The sequence below is a fragment of the Gadus chalcogrammus genome, chromosome 13, assembly GCF_026213295.1.
Source record: "Gadus chalcogrammus isolate NIFS_2021 chromosome 13, NIFS_Gcha_1.0, whole genome shotgun sequence".
Lineage (NCBI taxonomy): Eukaryota > Metazoa > Chordata > Actinopteri > Gadiformes > Gadidae > Gadus > Gadus chalcogrammus.
In genome coordinates, this window is record NC_079424.1 from 9637424 (window position 1) to 9657463 (window position 20040).

Here is a 20040-nt window from a genome sequence, read left to right on the forward strand (position 1 = left end):
GAGGTACAGAGAGAGAGAGAGAAAGAGGAGAGAGAGAGAGAGAGAGAGAGAGAGAGAGAGAGAGAGAGAGAGAGAGAGAGAGAGAGAGAGAGAGAGAGAGAGAGAGAGAGAGAGAGAGAGAGAGAGAGGGTGCATGTTTCTGATGTTTCCACTATAAAGGTTGCATATCATTTAAAACATCATGAAGGACCAGACCCGGACCCTTTGTGTTTATTGAACAAAACACACCCACTGAATGTTATTAGGGTCTCATGTTGAAATTTAGTTTGTTTCGATGCCTGTGTTGTTGAACACCAAATAGGGGCATGCTAATGTGTCACTAAGTCCATTAAGTTCTCTTAATTTGTGTTTTTGCTTTCGTGTGTTTTAGTTTTTTTTTTGCATTAGTTTGCAGTCTATGATTATGTGACTGTAGTAAGTCTGCGACGACCGGATAAAGATGGATTATGGGTGTCAGGGAGGTTCCTTTCTCATTTACTGTTCTAGGGGTAATTAGGATAGATGGTGTTTCTGTTTTAGTACAGGAAATTAAACAATTTAGAAGACAAAATATTTGGCAATCGCAACTTACATGTTTTAAACTAATAAAAAGAGCTCAATAGACATTTTCCACTTCTCCTTTTCAAATAACATTTCTGAACAAATGTCTAATGGCTCAATGTTTTATTTTCTTGGAGCACAGTTGCTGACAAAACATAAGCTATGATAGCGATTTTGGTGTCAATGTATTTTTATGTATTTTTTTTAATTAACTACTAGACTATACGTGTTGTTTGGTGAAATACAAATGCTCCGTCTTTGTCATCACCCGAATGTAACAAATTATCCAAACTGTATGCTTATAACATATAGGCCTATTCTGTTTAAATTATTTAAGAAAATACAAGCCAAACAATATTGAATGTCCATTCTTTAACACTTGCTGTCATTTTTATTGAAGTCAAGAATGTAAGTTGTGATGTTCTTGTCTCTGTATCAGTCTCGATTTCTTCCCAGACATCTGTTCGATGGGCCTCATGTCAAGGCAGCCTTTTAGACAGACCTAAATTCCACTGCATTAGGATTTGCGCAATGTGTTTGACATTACAGGACGCAATGAGCCTAACCCCGGTATAACAACACATAAGTGAGAATATGTTGCACCTTCTTTCATGCAAAACGTCAGGGGCATTCTTTTAAACTCGGCTTTACAATGTGGAACATGGCGATGGTACGACTACGACGGAGTATTATACGACGGAGTAGGCCTATTAGGGCCACACGTGAAGAAAAAAAAAATGTTTTGCCGTGACGAGATTAAAGTCGACACGTCGACTTTAATGTCAACATGTCGACATTAAACTCGAAATGTCGAGAATAAAGTTGAAATGTCATGTCGACTTTGATCTCGACGTGTCGACTTTAACTCGAAATGTCGAGAATAAAGTTGAAACATCATATCGACTTACATCTCCGTTCCTCTGTCAGCACGCAGACGCTCCGGGCATCCTCCCAAGCGTGCAGCGGATGACACGAAGTAGTCGGCAATAACCCTGGGGTCATTGTTTGTGGTGTAGGCCTCCATCCAAACTATATAGCGACTAAAGCCGTCAATGCAACCTGCAACTGATGGCAATGCCTTATGGCTTTAGTTTATCGTACCCATCCATATGCCAGAGTGCATTCGGACCTTTGCTGTGATATTGCCTCACCTGCGCCTCAGACGCCGGGCACGCCTTTGCTCCACACCTTCAGGATCAAGCATCTTGTCTTACTGCATTTTGCGACACAACCTAACCTTTATGTATTGCACGGAGGTGCAACCATCTGTATCCTTACATCTGCCAATTTCCAGCAAGTTCGGTTTGCAAGAACGCGGCCAGGTTTGTATGATTCCTCCTCCCGAACAGACGAAGTTTTCCACACAACCTTTTCAGCGTCCTTACACTAATCACCACACTGTGGTTCTGCGCTAAAACAGCGAGGATCTCTTTATTGTTAAACCCGATTCTGTATTTTACCAAATTATCTACACAAGCCATTGGATTCAGTGCAGGCCCTGTGGAGCGGTTGCTACTGTATCTCCTAACTAATTTCAACTGTATTCTCGACATTTCGAGTTTAATGTCGACTTAAAGTCGACAAATCGAGATTAAAGTCGACATAATATTTCAACATTATTCTCGACATTTCGAGTTTAATCTCGACATGTCGAGATTAAAGTCGAGATGACATTTAATCTCGTCAAGGCAAAAATATTTATTTTCGTCATGTGTGGCTCCCTAGTACTAAAGTAGGCCTACTAAGGTTATAAACTTCAGTGAACCTAGTCATTCATTTAGGTGGAAAGGATGGATGAAGCCCTGCAAGCTCAAGGAGAACGATCCGCTTGCAGCGAAGAGTTCAATGCACGCAAAGTAAAGAAGCGCTTTTGTTAACGTTACTTTGATTTGATTGTCGATCCTTTAAAGTAGGCTACTCGAGATGATAATGCGAGGCCAAAAAGCCAATTCAGTTAATCGACACCTAAGCAAATCAAATTGGAAGATAAAGTGATAGTCTGTCTGAACATTTACAGTATTTTCATTAGGTTACTAAATGGCTCTGGCACTTAAGCACTATAGGCCTACTCTGTGAACACGGATATGTTGCTTCTTTTTTTACGTAATTGTCTAAATTAACAACGTTTTAGCAGCATCGACTCATATGTCCAGCTAGTATCGGTCCAAAAAATGTGTAGAAAAATACAATATAATATATAAAGAGCCTGGCTCCTAAAGCACATGCACTTTTCACGTTTGACCACTAGGGAGCACCATTTCCCCAAACCTGAAAATATATGTCCAAACGTCTTCATTGCTACTGCTTTTTATTGCTCCTGGACTGGTAACATTAGGCCTACTGCAGTGCTTCATATTTGATTAATAGGGCTGATTTATAAAACAGCTTATTATCGAAATGTATGAAATGACTAACTAGCCAACAGCAATTTTGGGGTCATTGCAAATGTCACACCACAGGCAAATGTTAATGGCATATTCCAGACTAATTATAACATGTAGCGCTCCAGTGGAGCTTTGCAGTGGCCAAAATTAGAAGTACTCTCCTTTTTGGACAAAAAAATGCACACTGACTTGTGCATTGATCGATGAAGACTATATAAACGTACACAGTTTCTTTTCTTTTTTTAACAGCTGTTTTGCTCAATTTAAAAGGAATGTATGGTTTTGCTAAAAGACAAGAGGGATGTTTTTTCCTGGAACTATTCCTCAATGTTAAAAGCTTGTCAAGACAAGATACAAAAATGGTCTACTTCGTGCCAAAGGTCTGCATCCTGGAAAGCCCCTGTTTCAAGAATAAGAATTCTGCGCAAACAATTTGCTGAATTGGTTTAAACTTGATGATCTCACTCTCTTCCTAGATTAGGTCAGTATTGACAACACCAGACACGCTTTGCAGCTGTGTGGTGCAAACTAAGGCCAAGAATTATTTTATTGCAGTAATAACAGTACATAGTACATCAATGGAATTTGTTATTCACCGTGTACAAGCGGGCATGCATGTTTCTTTAGCCTTTCTAAAGGTTAGGGATAGCCATACAAATGCTATCAGAAGTCAGCCATAATATGACCAGCAGGTACGTACTAGCAATACATATGCGATCTCTTGTAAAAAAAAAGATTGCAATTCAAACATTAATGTATATAGTAAACAGTTAGTCAAAGGTACGTTTTATGGTTGCGCTTATGTAAAAAAAACGAAACAACTAACAGAAGACAGGCCACAGGGTATGGGTGTGGGTTGATGTGGGTTGATCTATTTGCCAATAATAACATTCTTGTATCCCTTCACATGACACAGCTTGCTGCTGTTGAAGTCAACCACCAGCTTGCGGAGCCCCGAGTGGTTTGGCTTGAAGTAGATCTTCACCTTGGCATCCTCCCCTGGTTCCACTGTAGACTCAAGCCTGGGGATAAATATTTAAAGATTAGAGTGTGGGCAATCACTTGATGCACTCCTACCTACACACAAGTACCCCCTTCCACATTAACTTGTAAATGTTGATTTTAAGGATATGCTTCATGGCTCATATGACAGCCATTCCTATTTATGGAGATGTGCAGAAGAATGGAGAGGACGAGATACAAGCAGTTTTGATTGGAGACATTCAGAGCTTTGTCCAACCCATTCAATCCTTATTCTTCCAATCAGACAACATAGATTAAGTTTCTTTGGATGTTGTTTGTTCGATGTTGTTGTTGGGTAACAGTTAAAGGCCAGAGTGATTGCATTCCATTAAGAAGCAGGGTTTATTTTCTGGCAGGAACCATGATTCTGTGAACGATTCCGCCCAGGATTGTAGGGTCTTTGTGATGTTCTCCTCGGCTCTGCTTTTAATACCAGCCCACATCTGGGTTCTGCATCACAGCGTGTTGACAATTGGGTGGACTGGTCTTGGATTTCAAATGGGGGATAACATTTCTGGTCAGCCAATGAGCACATTACACACTTATGTACCCTTGTCCTGATCATTGTGCAACTTAGTCATTATATACTTCATGTTGCATATATGCATTATTTAAAAAAGGGAACACTACCGATGTATATATCCCGTTTGAACATGAGTATTATTCACTCAAATAGTTTGACACCTTATCCAGATTGCTGATTAGGAAGTATTTTAAATTAATCCAGAAAATACATACATTATTAGAATATTATATATAGTATCCAAGTATAATGCAAATACCACAATACGTCAAATGCCACCAACTCTCAAAGGCCAGCCTAACATACGGACAGACAGACAGAAGAAAAGATATACAAACAGGGCGGTGTTTATTCAAACCTTTCTTTGATTGTCTTTCCCCCAGTGAGATTTGCTCCCTCGATGCTGAAGCAACAGTTGCTCAAGGGTTCGGGAAGCGGGTTCTGCACTGTGATCTCTGCTGCAAGCTTTCGGTTCTGTTTGGGTTCACCAAGGATCTGTGTATTCGGATAGAATGGATTGATATTTTGGACAGAATCTCTAAGAGACTGAGTAACAGCTTCCAAGAGCTTCGAAGGGGTTTTCAAAAATATTTTGACAGACTTCTTCAGTGACATGGGGTCTCTAAACAATTACAAAATATGTAGTTTGTTGACGTTGTGAAGAAGCGTGGGAAATTGAGTAGTATTAGTAGTCTAATATAAGTACACAACTCAACAAAAAGTCTAGTTGTATTTAGATATTGTTAAATATTTGAATATTAAACAATATTGTTTTCCGCTGGATAAAACCTCCTCTGAACCAAGCCATAAGAAATGACATCGGAGCAAGGACTTTTAGTACTTTTTCTTTTTTTAAACTGTGCTGGCAAACACACTCACGCGGACTTTGATTTCTGGATTGTCGAGCACGATGTCTCTGAGGGTGAAGATGGTCTCCTTGGTGGAGTAGTCGACCAGCAGGGCGGCCAGGCGGATCAGGTTGTCCTCGGTGAGCGCGTCGCAGTACTTGGAGTAGTTCAGCCTCAGAGGAACCCGTCGCTCTAGGGAACACACACTCTAATTATGGGCTGGAAAAACCACCAAAGAACCCCAAACGGAAAAGAACACGACCAAAGTGCCCTTGTAACTGTTGATGATCTGAGGTTATGAGAGAAATTTACTCTTGCATATAATGATAATATGTAATTATTATCTTGCCTATACGCTATATGAATCTAATATGTTTGGAGAAACATTGAATGAACACACAGTACCACTCCCTATTGTACAATGGCCAAGGGAATGACCCCAGGCTTGACCTTTTGTAATGTGCGTTGATAACGTGTACCATACTTGATGGGAGCTGGTAAACAGCGTAGTAAATCTCCACATAAGGGAAGAGTGCATGGGATGAGGTAATGACGTATGGGTGATGTACGGGCAGAATGGAGATATAGGTAGGGGCCCGGGGAGTGGCTCTTTAGTTCTTTGCTAAACGAACTTGGCTTTGTTCTTACTTTTTCGAGAGTAATAATAAAGTCTTAATCTTTCTTGCTTCAGACTTCTCAAACTCTCTTATTTAGTAAGAGAGTTAAATGTGTTTTGTCCACCACAAGGTTAGTCTAGCTGTTGAGTTTGTCTGACTACCATCCAAAAGGATCTGGGTTTGAGTCCCCAATGTCCGCACTCTACCTGTCTATCCATCTTGGGACAAAGAAATCTGCAAACAGCAGAAAACAGCAACTACTGGAAGTAATGGTATATCAGAATAACCAGTATCTAAATAACACCCTGTAAGTGGTTTGAGGTCCGCTTAAGGTCCTGGTGAATCCCTGCCGTGTCGCTCACCTCCTCCGGGGGGGAGCTCCACGTTCAGGAGGTCCTTGAAGCCACAGTTGTCCTTCACAACGCCCGTGTAGGACACGGCCATGGAGGAGAACAGCAGGCGGCACTTCTTCTCGCTGGTCGTGCTGTTGGAGGCCACCGCGATCACGTCAAAGTCACAGCCCTTCCTCTTCTCAGTGGCGACCTCGATGGCGAGCTTGAGGCCCTGGCTCTCCTGCCGGTGGAGGAGCTTGTTCAGGTGGTCGGCCTTCCGGAAAGTCTCTCGTTCCTCCTCAGATCCTGGTGGATAATGGATGCTTTCAGTTGTGTCCCTCAGTCACTTAGACAAGATGATGGTCAATAAATAACACATAATTGCATGTCATGTCTGCATACATTTTTTGTATCGACATTTACATTGGTACGAGTGGTACAGATATGTTTGTCTTATTTATTGAGGTGGTGGTTATAACTCGGTGAATAAATAGAAACCCGGGGATAGGTTGTTATTTATTCACCGCAAAATACTAGTGTTGTATTTCTGTTGCATTTATTCCCTTTCAGACAACGGCTCGTACCTTCGGGGTACTTGTAGAGGTGAGTAATGTCCTCCCGTCCGTCGTTCCCCACACTCTTGGTGCTGATCTTCTGGCCCACGCCCGTGAAGCTGGTCATCTTCTTGTTGCTGCCGTCCGCCTGCCTTATGTAGTCCACCTTGTCGGCGTTGACCTCGGCGAAGACGAAAGGCGCGTCATACTTGGTCGCCAGCTCACCCTCCTTCACAGCCTTCACCGAAACTGGGCCGCAACAATACACTCCTGTTCAGAAGCGACCGGGAACACAAAACAAGTTATTTCACTATCATCTTTTTGGTATTATTCAATGCCAATATTTCTTTTTACGACTCGATTAAAGTTACTTTGTGTAGGATATTTACATTTTCCTTTAGGGCATTTAGCAGACGCATTTATCCAAAGCGACTTACAATAAGTACATTTGTTTACACATTGTACACATTTTTACATGCACACATCTCTCTTCAAGTAGCTTATTTATTATCAGGTCAAAATCAACTTAAAAAAATAGACCTTCCCGGACTCTCTCTGTTACCTAAAACAGCTTGTGGGCCGATTTCTGTTATTTTTTAATCATGCTGGTTTTGCTGGTGAAGAAAAGGGAGTGAAGTAACGTCCAAGTGCGGATAAGGGCAAAAATATCTGTTCTTTCATAACTTTAATATTTTTCTAACATTTATGTATGATTATGACTAATAGTAATTTATTATTGTTTTTGTCTCCAGCCAAGGCGCTTGCACTCCAGTGCTCTGAATAGTGCTCTACAGCAGGCTGCAGTTCACTTACCAGCCAAAGGGGCCAGCATTGAGAAGGTGTTTCAAATTATTACACACTAATTAATTTGGCCTTCTAACAACATCGCCAGTCAATTAACAGTGAGAGAGAGACACTTCCACTGTTGTTCAAAGCAATAATTAACACTCTGAGCTCCTCTCAGTCTGCCTTGAGGGAAAAGGCTTTAATGTAATTGATGTCCATAGGGGAAGTCACCTTCACTCTTTTCCTGGGGTGTGGGGTCCACAACCTGCCAACCGTCATATTCAGGCTTCAGGTCAGGCCGGGTCATCCAGTTCTCCACCCAGCAGTGGAACGTCCTGAATATTTAAACAAAATACAGCCATCACATCCTTAGTAACTCCCCTGGAGTTATAAATACCCCAGCAACCTTGTTGTTTTCTTTTCCAAAATTGCTCCTGTGAAAGTGTCAATAGTATTACAGTTGCACTTATAGTGCACTTATAGTGTGACTAAGTAAACTGAATCATACTTATGGTGTGACTTAGGACACTGACCCAAACTGAGAGCAAAGCTGTTCTAATAAGTATATTTAAGCTACTTGTCGTGTATCGGCTTCTTTCACAATATAGTGCTGCCGTCAAATTCATCTCATAACTTTGAAGGTCAGCATTATGTAACTTGCAAAATATGTGCCTTCTTCATTCAAATGACGCCTATTCAAAGAGAATTGTAGAGAGACTCCGGATTAAGTTACCGCTGCTTTCATCTCCTTCCCACACAGTGTAGCCTCAGGCTTAGCCCAACTGCTCTAAGGAGGAGGTAATTTCACCTCCATCAATTGTGTATCTGCAAATAATGGCGTGCACATGGGAACCCATAGTTTTTGTTATTTGCACATTGGCAATAATTGGTACAGACACAGATGAAATAAACAGAGATTCTCACTTTGTCGCATTTAGGTCCGTTCACTCTCATGCAATTTTCACTGTCTAGCACTCTCGCAACCCAACCTTGCATCCCAAGCATGGTATTGCAGTCTTTCTCATGTTGCATAATGGTCAACGGGAGTGGCATAGCTCTCTCACTCTATAATAGTTGTGCTTACAGTATGACTCAGTACATGTAGATGACAGGACTTCCTACCAGATCATGTCTCTTCCCTGGTTCCGGCCGTTCTCGTCGTAGAAGTACTCGATCAGCAGGTTTCTGTTGGTGTCGTGGGCAGATATGTAGTTTGTGACGACTCGGCAGGGGATACCAAGGGCTCTGGACACTGTAGAACATATGTGTCGGAAAATCCATGTTATATATAGTTGAAATAATTTAAGCTTTGTTTTCTTCAGGTTGTGTTATCTAGCCATTCCATTCGTTAACTAGTCCATCTAGTTAGTTTATTAGTCTATCTAGTTCCCCTTTTTGTTAACCTTTTGCCTTGGTCAATCGGTAAACCGGGCAAAAAGAAGAACTGCCCCCCTCATCTATACGAGAAAAAACTTTCCCTGACCAGTCTGTGTAGATTGAAATCTTTACTGACTTATTTTTACAGTTTACTACTGCTGGCCGAATTTCTGTTAGCCAATTAAGTGGTTTCAGATTCCGACCTTCAGCAACATGAAAAAATAAATTGAAGTGCACGTCCACTCAGATTTGAGTTAATCTGCCATCAGACTTTAGATAGTCATGTAAAGTCTGATTTGTTAGACTATGGCAGCTGTGTTGTTGTTTTTAGCAATCACCTGAGCAGGCCACTGCTGCAAACACCCAGCACTGGCCATAGCGTACTGGACTACAAGAGCTGCTGTCCCAGTTGAGCAGGATATCCACGCTGCCCTTCCAAGACATGGGGCTCTCACCCCCCTCGTAGGGGTTATCCGACGACAATTTATCCAGAGCTGGCCAGCGGCCCAGCACAACGCCAGCGTCCCCGTTACAGTTCACCTAACAGACCAAACACACGGTGTAAACATTCACGCTAGTTTTACCTCATAGATGGGGCAATGTATATGTACCGTCATATATATAATTCATATATGCACATATGCAGGTATTGGTCAATGTCTAATTAATTTGTTTTGCATATAGATCTATATTAGTATAGATAGTAAATACAATGTGTACAATCTCTCTATATATATAGATATAATGTATCTAAAAATATATACAATATCGAAACACACACCATATCATTCACACACACACACACACACACACACACACACACACACACACACACACACACACACATACACACACACACACACACACACACACACACACACACACACACACACACACACACAAACACACACACAAACACAAACACGTGCAAGACTGTTTTATATAGATAACTTTATGGCTCATGTCCACAATGCTCACAATGTGAATGCGGTCCGGTACATACCATGGCACTCAGCACTCTGGAGACGTAGATCGGATTTCTCCTCCCGGAGCAGTCTTTACCGGGATTACGCAGGTATTTGGGATTGGTGTCCAAGATTTTGAGGCAGACATCCAAGATTCCATATTCAAACTGTTGCAGAAACAATGAGTTCAGGAAGCAACAGTAGAAGGGAGTAATGCATTGCCTTCCACCTACTCATTGATAGTGGCGTGCAGGTCTGACTGCATTGATAAAGAATCTGTTTTTATTTGAAAGCTAGATAGAAATGGACCGCCCTCAGGTAGAAAAACAACTTATTTTTTCAACTTCAACTTGTTTTTAGTGTCCGATTATTGTCCTATTTTAGTAACGTTCACAAAAAGGATTAGATTACTATGTTGACCATCTCACAAGACATGTGTGCATGAAAATATTTTACGTTTACGTCCCCTTTAAATTACTTCTTATCAAGAGTTTGAACTTCTCTGTTTGACAAGTTTATTTGTGCTTTCACATCAACAGCATGTAGTGCGCACTAAACGAGTTTTGTCCATTGGTTCAGTACGTTTGCGTTGTTGTGAATGCAACCACCTCACTTTTATGCGCACTACATCAGCCGGCCGAGACCTCCATGAAAAGATGGTCTCGGTTCGCTTCCAAACGAACCCTGACTTTGGACGTAACGGACACCCGCTCATCCGCACGCAATATGGGAATTATTGTTTGATCGGCCGAACCCCCTCGGATAATCATGACACATCGCACAACATCTAAGCACCCATAAGAACGTTTATTCAATCCATTGTTTATGGCCTGACGAGCTGTGGGAAAATGGCCGCTCTGAGTGACGCGGTGCGTGAGTTTTAGTTTTTGTCAATCAAGTGCCACCCCAAACAAAAGACTGGCCCAACCCCCAGCAATAATGTCCTGACTACGCCCCTGCCCTTATAGTCTTTGTTCCTCTACATCAAATTATTTAATATAGTGCACTTCCAGGGAAACTTGGGCCGACCACATTCAGCCAGTTGTAACAGAAGAACACACCAGAATAGGCCTGTTTAGTAAGCAGGATTTGATGCGGCATTCCTACACTTAATTACAGTTTTATTACAATGTGTGGTACAATAAAATGCAATTCAATGTGGAGGTAATCCAAGTATTAAGAATACAATACTCAGATTGAGTGATGTAACGGAATACGTTACATATTACATTTTTGGGCATGTATTCTGTATTCTGCAACTGGACACATTAAAAGTATCCTTCCCAACATTGTATATATACAATCTTCTGAGAGCTGACTGATGCATTTTAGCTCCAGCGTTCAAATCCAGACAGATAGTCTGCAATGGGAGTATGAGGCTGACAATATTGGTGTTGGTACCTGGCCAAAGTTCCAAGGGAAAGGCAAAATCTGTTCGAGGGTGCCTCGGTAGATGATTCCATCTTGAGATAGGACGTATTCCTTCAAATACTCTTCATTGTCCATGTACACAGAATCTCCTGTTGCCAGGACGTTAACAAAAATAATGTCATTGACACGGTGTGGATGAAAAACATGAACTGAATGGAAAAGCTAGCCATTACATGCCTAGCACTAAGAGGGATAGAGTTCCATTCGATAAACTTTCAGTGTCAACATACCTTATCCTAGTCCTACTCCTACACACTCCTACTGTCGATATTGGAATGTTTTTGCTTTGGCTCCCACCCAGACATAATAGTATGCTTCCAAATCTCTGCAATCAATCAATTCAATGTCTGCTGCCTTCAAAAGTTTGAAGAGTCTCTCCCCTCTCCCGACTCACCCTCACCCTCACCCTCACCCTCACCCTCACTCTCACTCTCTCTCTCTCTCTCTCTCTCTCTCTCTCTCTCTCTCTCTCTCTCTCTCTCTCTCTCTCTCTCTCTATCTCTCTATCTATCTATCTATCTATCTATCTATCTATCTATCTATCTATCTATCTATCTATCTATCTATCTATCTATCTATCTATCTATCTATCTATCTCTCTATCTCTCTATCTATCTCTCTATCTATCTCTCTATCTCTCTATCTCTCTCTCTCTTTGTGTGGTGGTAAATGCACCACAACATGACACCAAAGCAATGCAGCATTCCTTGGTGCGGTACCTGACATGCGAGACGTCTGGTCTGTTTACCCACCTGAGCACCAGGGGTTGAAGAGGAGGATGAAATCAATGCGGCAGGACCCCCCAAGGGTCAGGGTCCAGCGGCCGATGGGTGCGTCAGCGGCGGGGCAGATGGAGAGGGCCACGACATTCCCAGGAGGACTGGTGACCGTGGCGCTCCACGCGGAGGGGTTGTCCGAGCCGGCAGCAACATCAAACACGGCCCTGGTGCCGTATTGGTCAGACGGGGAGGGACCTGTGTGGGAAGAGATGAGATGAGAAAATACTTTGCAACGGGACTCTTTTCGTTTTTTGCTTACCTAACTTTTTATGTAAACTTGGCTTGGAAGAATGCATCACAATCAATTTTGTTTAGCTTCAGAGACGGCATTAGTCTGAGTCCAAGACCATTTAAGTCCTCAAAGTCCCTTAAGATATACTTGAATGTCAATAATCTTATCTTTAATAGCAGACATTCCTTCCGCTTGCATGCCATTTCCTTCTCCAAACAGTTGGCTTTGATAGCAGGCGGCAGTTGTTTAAGCACACTCTATTACATTCTTGTCAAAGTGGTTGTGAAGAATTGTGGCAGATATTATTTGAGTATTATTAATTTGTTTGTTTGGTTAGACGACTAACATAAGGTCCCAGGGAACAAATTTGCTAACAATAGCAAACCGTGAACTAATGCTGACAGAGATGAACAGTTGTTTGAAATACTGTTTCAACAATGTCAGCGTGAAGCAGATTAAAGATCTCCCAACTTCAAGCGCCAAAGCCCCCGATCACCTCGGGGATCACAATGGCCCTGGGAGTATAGGAACATGGACCCATTCCAAGAAGAACAATAACAGGTTCGAACTGAAGCCCTGACTTCCTGAAGGATGGGGCGTGATGGAAATATGCCTTGGAAATTATGTATCAGTCGTGTTCCTCGACTTTCCAATTGTGTGAAGCATTTCAAAATGTTTGACTAAATGGGACATTTAGTAAGAAATCATCCATGTCATAGATGTAACCATTTATTTGCATGGAATGGTAATATACTTGGTTTTGACCCTCTCTTTACTGGTGCTCCCTGATGTAGCATTTAAAGCATGACATACAGATGTCCGATACAGAATACAAACAGCATGCCAACAGCATACCAACATATAACAGGGAGCACTATACAGTCCCAGTTGGGTACATCAGATATCTCAACCCATTGGTGACATACAATACACAGCAGAACTAAAGCAGGTGTAGGCTGGCGTGGTGGTGGGCGAATTTCAGCTCAGCACACTCAACCTCACAGAATGCGTGCGTGTGATGGAAGGTCTTTAATTGACCACCATTTGTGGCATTTTCTCGCGCATACATCTGTAACAGTATATGGTTTATTTGGTGTGTGCATCTAGTGTATCCATCTTCAAAGAAAAAAATCTGTCAAATAAAGAGAGGAAGAAAGAACGAAAGAGAGGAATAAAGAATGAAAGAAAATACAGAAAAGTGAAAAAGAACAGCAACAGATTTTGATCCCCCACCGACTCACTCGGTAGGAATCAACAAAACCCGGGTCAGAGTATAACACAAACTAGCTACCTGTTTCCGCGATGCAGGTGAGGGAACTGAGGCCGGCCTGGTACTCCCCGTAGCGGAGCTTCAGTTTGATGCTGAATGGCTGGCCTCTTCTCACAATGAGGCGGTCCATTCCGTTCAGCTCTGTGCGGTGGTCTGTGTTATTGAACTCACACTCCAGATCCCAGGTAGCGATGTCCAATGCTGAAAAGAGTAACGGATTAAAATTATTCTTCAAACTAGGGTTTTGTCTTTTGGCGTCATTGTTTTTTATTGCTTTGAAATTAGGCAGATGCCGCATGTTTAACAATCATCCAGAGTTATTGTTGACGAGTAAGTCGTGGGTAACAAAAAAAGTCCATGGCCAAAAACAACATTTATGCGATGTTTTGTTGGATTTTCTGGATGTAAACACATGTATCTTTACAGAAAACTACACGGCCCTCTTAACCACAAGCGTCTATAAAATATATGCAGAAAGTATAACAGATAGTTGAACATAGGATTACGAGGAAATTCATTAAAATTCACTAGCACTAAGGCAAATAAAACAGCATATACATTTGTTTATAGGTAAGTTGTGGTCAATGGTCAACGTACAACCCAGTCTCAGTATAGCCACGTGTTCCACAGCGGAAAACGTACAGATTTGGTAGTGACACAGCCGATGACCTTTTTGTGTAAGCAAAACACAAAGTTCATAGATTTAACAAGGAAAGTTTATTTGACACAATTCCTAAATGTATCAAGTTTGTATGTGGACCATTGACCACAACTTCACTATAAACAAATATTTATACTGTCATATTTTTCTTAGTGCACTGTTAAGGAACTTCCTCATAATCCATTGCCACATAACTACATGGTTTCTGCACTAACCAGATGCATGTCTCATTTGCAACAAACGGCTTAACTTTTACTTCTATGCTTTAGCTTCCTGCTAAATCTTAAATACATTGCACTTTCTAAAAGTAACCTGCCTTTATTTTCTATCTATTTTACTATATATATATTTTTTGTATATGTTTTCTTTTCGATTAATTATTTTTTGATACATTTTATTGTATGACAATGTTTATATGAGAAGAACTTGGAGTCTGCCTTGTGTATGAAAAGTGCTATGTAGATAAAGTGGCCTTGCCTTGCCTTGCCTACTGTTACTTAGCGTTTGTTTTATGATCTACAAAACCAAACAATAAACCTTGTGGGAATCTTAAAGGTCCCATGGCATGAAAATCTCGATTTATGAGGTTTTATAACATGAGTTCCCCTAGCCTGCCTATGGTCCCCCAGTGGCTAAAACTTGCGTTCATTGTAAAACGAGCACTAGGTGTTCTGCTCGCCTTTGAAAAAACGGTGGCTCAAGCGTGCTGATTTGGAATGTGTCGTCATAAAGGATCTAAGCTCCTCCCTTTTCTCTGCCTTGCCCTCCCAGAGAATTTGGTACGCCAATGAGACACGACCGTGCGAGCGCCACATGTGTGTGTGTGTGTGTGATTACACACACTGTAACGCAAGTGTTTGCTGTTGGTGTTATGGCGCATAACACGTTGGTTCATTGACGTATCTTGTATTTCCACAAAGAGACTGTAGTTGGGGTTATCTCAGCCATGGTTGAGAAGGAATTGGGGGAAAGGAACATTGGCTTGGACTCCCTGAAGTACATGAACTGCGACATGGGAGTATAGGAACATGGACCCATTCCAAGAAGAACAATAACAAGTTCGAACTGAAGCCCTGAGAACTGAAGCCCTAATATTTAGATATAGAGCTCCAGGACTGTAACGCAAGTGTTGTACAATTCCTTGTCATTTGGATAACCGTTCTGCTGTTGGTGTTATGGCGCATAACACGTCGGACTCTCTCTGGTATTTCCACAACGAGACCCGTAGTGGGGGTTATCTCAGCCGTGGTTGAGAATGAATTGGGGGAAAGGAACTTTGGCTTTGACTCCCTGAAGTAGGCCCTACATGAACCACGACATGGAAGAGAAAGGGATTGTTGGCCGCGAATGTCTCCCGCTTGAGCCCCGCTGCCGAGGGACCACCGCCTCGGCACTGCAGGGTGGTGCCTAAGCGCTGACCGCTGCCGAGGCGGTGGTCCCTCAGCAGCGAGGCTCCGACGGGAGACAGCTGCGGTCAACAATCGCGGGCAACAATCCCTTTCTCCTCCTTGTCGTGGTTCAGTCTGTGGAAGTGGAAGAACCAGAGACGTCTGAGAACCCGACGCGGTAGTTTAATATTCATAATATCGTCTGGAGGCTCACACAGCTTTTGGCTGTGATAATATATATCATTTGATATAGATATCTATGTATAATATCATATTATTTAGATATAGTTCTCCAGGACTCCCGTGTGTTCTAGAATATTTACAGAACACGGATAAAGGCTGTGTGAGCCTCGCCATTGCGATACATCCACTGTAAACAGAGCGCATGGTAGTGCTGCTCGAATTTGGAAAAATGAGAATCACGATTTTTTTGGTCAAGATTGAAATCACGATTCTTCAAATGATTCTTCTTGAGTTTGAAAATTAAGCATTAAAAAAAAAAAACACGGTAACTGAGTTTTCAAAATTATTAAACTACACAGTACACCAACTGTTCAAATAAAAAATGGAAAATGTATCCAGCTGTTTGTAATTTCTATAAAACTTTCAATGAATAAAATAAATATACTAGAAAATTAAATAAACAGCACAATCGGTTTTAATCGACGTCTGTCCTGCAGTCCTCGGGGCCGTGGTCTGGTGTTTTTTTTTCTTGGCCAATTCGTCGTAAGCGACTTTGTGATTGCGTCTCAGGCCCCGTCCACACTAACCCGGGTAAATGTAAAAAAGCACATCCGCAATGAAAACGATCTCCGTCCACACTATCGTTTTCGGAATGTTTTGCATCCACGTTTCACACTGAAATTATTTTGATAAACCGTTGTTGTCGTGGTAACACAACTCCGCCACGCCTCTCTGTTTAGATTACAGGCGTGCGATCAGCTGATATTTACAGTTGATCAGCAGGTTAATAATTTTCGACCCGGTCTTGTCCAGAAATGGCGCTTCAACTACAGTTTGAACAGTCTTTCAGGTTTTTTACCATCACTTAAGAACATCAAGTAGAGCGCTCGCCACCGGCGTTGGAGCAACGAATATGTTTGAGCAAATATGTCGAGTTGTATCTGGAGATAAATTAGTACATTGTACAGAGAGGTCATAATTTGCATTTCACCTGCCATTTTTTTGATGAGCGTCTCTGTCTCGAGCGCAAGCTTGTGGCAGCGTCATGGCACAGTGTCATGGCAACCGAAAGTCATCGTTTCTGAAAGCCTCCGTCTACCCTGTCCACACTGTCGTGAACCCAGCGTTTTCACATTTATCCACCTCAGCGATCGTTTTCGAAAAGCATCGTTTTCAGTGTTTTACCCTTTTTATCGAGTAAACGTGGCTGTCCTCCCTCTGCCATCTCGCTCGCACTGTTTTCTGAATAAGGTCACCACACACATACAGCTCGCGAGGGCCGCGTTGAATGCTCTGGGGGAGGGACTGAAATGCGCATGCGCGTCTCTTTCACAAAACATTATAGACAACGGAAAATTCCAAAAGAATCGTTCAAACTTGATTTTATTAATTTGGAGATCGTTTTACCCAAGAATCTAAATCGTGATCAAAATTCGATTAATCGCACAGCCCTAGCGCATGGTACCGTGGCTGCAAGCTGCTGAGGGCCACACCCCCACCCTCCTCCTTGACCCGCCTCCTTCCCCCTCATTTGCGTTAAAGCTACAGACACCGAAACGGCACATTTGGGGAAATGTGCGACTGGCTCGTAGGGCTGTACTCCTGCACCACGGCTGAATTTCGGGAATGTCTTCAAATACTGTGTTTGGGGCCTACTAATATCTATATTAAAGCATCCATAAAGTAGCATACCATGGGACCTTTAACAGTGAATGGGCGGTGTGTTTGGTTTCTCATTGTGTCTCACAGAGGATGACTCCAGACACACTACATGAGTTGGCCATGACAGCCGCTCCCATCATGTCTGTGTAAATACAGAGCCCCTCCAGTGCCCCACAGTGACATAGAGAATCTCACCCTCTGACTCACTGTTTGAAGAAAGATTTAGAGTCTTCCTGCGGTCTTTAAACTCACTTGACACTATTAACCCCTGCTCATAAGTCTAGCTTTGCCACAATGTGAAACACTAACATTAGGAAACTGTGTAATGTTATATGGATATGGGTAGAAGTATTTTTTTATTTCTTGTATTTTACCTTTCTACTTTTTATTATATTTTGACAATATACGTAATGTTTTTAAATGGAATTTGAAAACATGGATACTCTGGATAATTGGAAGATTGAGACGAATTTGCAGTGAAATGTTTTGATACAATCCACTTGTCTCGCTAATGGTTGGGAAAATTGTGACCTCATCTCCAAAAATGGCCACACAAACACACGCACCCACGCGCACACACACACACACACACACACACACACACACACACACACACACACACACACACACACACACACACACACACACACACACACACACACACACACACACACACACACACACACACACACACACACACACACACACACACACACACACACACATTCCATCCAAAGACTTATTAGGCTGTAGAATCATCTGGAGCATCCAAACCATCTAACATTGGCTCTTGCTACTCATAATTGCCTTGGATGTAGTTTCACGGTTGCATTAACATTATGCGACATTGATCATTCTGAACAGTTCCACTTCAATCTGTTTATCCATTAAACAGATTGATAACCAAGGCCATGACCTGCATCTACTTATTCACCATGAGCTCATGGAAACACACTTCTATAATACGTTTATACACAACAGGGACATAAATAAGTAGTCCTAAGTTTAAACATCTTCAACCTGACTCAAAAACAGGTTGATGTGTAGAGCTTAACTTAAAAGTTTAGAGCTGCTTGTTTCCCTTTAAGAATCTAAAATGAAAGGAAATGTTATAATTTTGTTTCCAGTTTACCAAACAAAGATCAACACTCCTGAATACTGAAGGTCTGTTTGGCTGTGCCACCCTAAGGTGGTTCACCCAAAGTACTGAGGACACTACTCTACACAGCTCCAGAATGTGTGACGGGAATAGTGAACACTGGTAAAGCATTAAAATCCAAGGAAAGTAAATACTACACTTTGATGAGCTAATCCTCAACATCCTGGACCAAAAGTAGCACTACATTAACTTTTCCTTCTGGATGCTTAATGTTTGAAAACCACATTTAAGCTGTTTCTCTCACACATGGTAAACAGATGGTTCCCCAGTATAACTGTGAGGGCAACAACTGAAGTGAAGATATACCAAGGCAGTCAAACAATACACTATGTCCCTGTAGAATACATATGGTTGAAGTTGATAGCCATCGAGGAAGCCAATGCAGAGGAATGTGGGGCCATTCTGCTAATAGTTTTCTCGAAATACCAAAAACTACATATTTGTTTGAAGAAGTTTTCTGGAAGAGCCAGATAACAAATTGCTGATATAGGTCAAAAATCTTTATGTGCTCAATTAAATTACTACAGATGTCTCTGAATGTTTTGGTAGGTCTACATTTTCTTACTGAAACAGACAACCTCTGAGGTTAAAATGCACATTTGGCGTTTTAAAGCGGTGTTTTCTTTTTAATGGCAGAGGACATAAATGCCCATAGTGAAACCGTTTACTAGCAGTGTCCACAGCTGCCTTTGATAATTATGACCAGAAGGCATAACCTGTCTAAAAAGTAGTACACAAATGTAATACTAAATTCTGAGTATTACTTCACATATCAGAGAACCAGTTTATCACTGCAGCAACACAAAATATGTGGATTTCTGCATTCTCTGATAACAGTTGCGGCTTTGGTGACTTTCAAACATTAAGCAGACATTGCTACGAGACTCCTATTTATCTATACAGCATTCCTGCTCATGTCAGTCGGAATGTTTTGCTAATCTGTTCGGCTTTGTACTACATAAATGTATAAGTTGTAAGCTCGTATTGAATGGCATTGTTATAAACAGACTGCAACCTAAACGCTAACATCTCAAGGAATCATGATTATTTTTTGTCTATGCCTCTTTACAATAACTTTAAACGCCTAGCCTACTAATTGGTTTACTGCAACGCGAATGTAAATAATGCATGACGCTATTATAGGTGTATTGGTATGTTTTTTATTCAAAACGTTTTGATGAAGTCTTACCTTGAGCCATGGTTGTTGGGTAGTTTGAAGACAAGTTGCTGTAGTTAGTGTGTGGGGGTCAGCGCGCGACCAATGAAGTGCTGCAGCAGCGTAGGGGATTTTATTTTGAGTCCCGCGCGCGTCACCAGGAAAAAAAA

General features: G+C 41.7%; 1 protein-coding gene across 1 annotated transcript; it reads right to left on the reverse strand.

Moving 5' to 3' along the window:
- Positions 1-1764: 1764 nt before the first annotated feature.
- tgm2b (transglutaminase 2b) lies at positions 1765-20005 on the reverse strand. Its single transcript, XM_056605902.1, has 13 exons — positions 19904-20005; positions 13683-13862; positions 12133-12354; positions 11351-11469; positions 9988-10116; positions 9323-9524; positions 8730-8859; positions 7839-7942; positions 6852-7091; positions 6298-6573; positions 5350-5510; positions 4829-4965; positions 1765-3946 (listed from the first exon to the last, which is right to left on the reverse strand). Exons 1-13 carry the CDS (start codon positions 19911-19913, stop codon positions 3796-3798), a joined length of 2061 nt encoding a protein of 686 aa, XP_056461877.1. The 5' UTR covers positions 19914-20005; the 3' UTR covers positions 1765-3795.
- Positions 20006-20040: the final 35 nt, after the last annotated feature.

Bases quoted from the DNA above. Each gene is read 5' to 3' on its own strand.
- tgm2b (XM_056605902.1), bottom strand. The intron at 12,355-13,682 runs GTAGCTAGTTTG...CTTCCCACACAG, and splicing joins CACCTGCATCGCGGAAACAG to GTCCCTCCCCGTCTGACCAA. The intron at 4,966-5,349 runs GTGAGTGTGTTT...CCGAATACACAG, and splicing joins ATCCAGAAATCAAAGTCCGC to ATCCTTGGTGAACCCAAACA.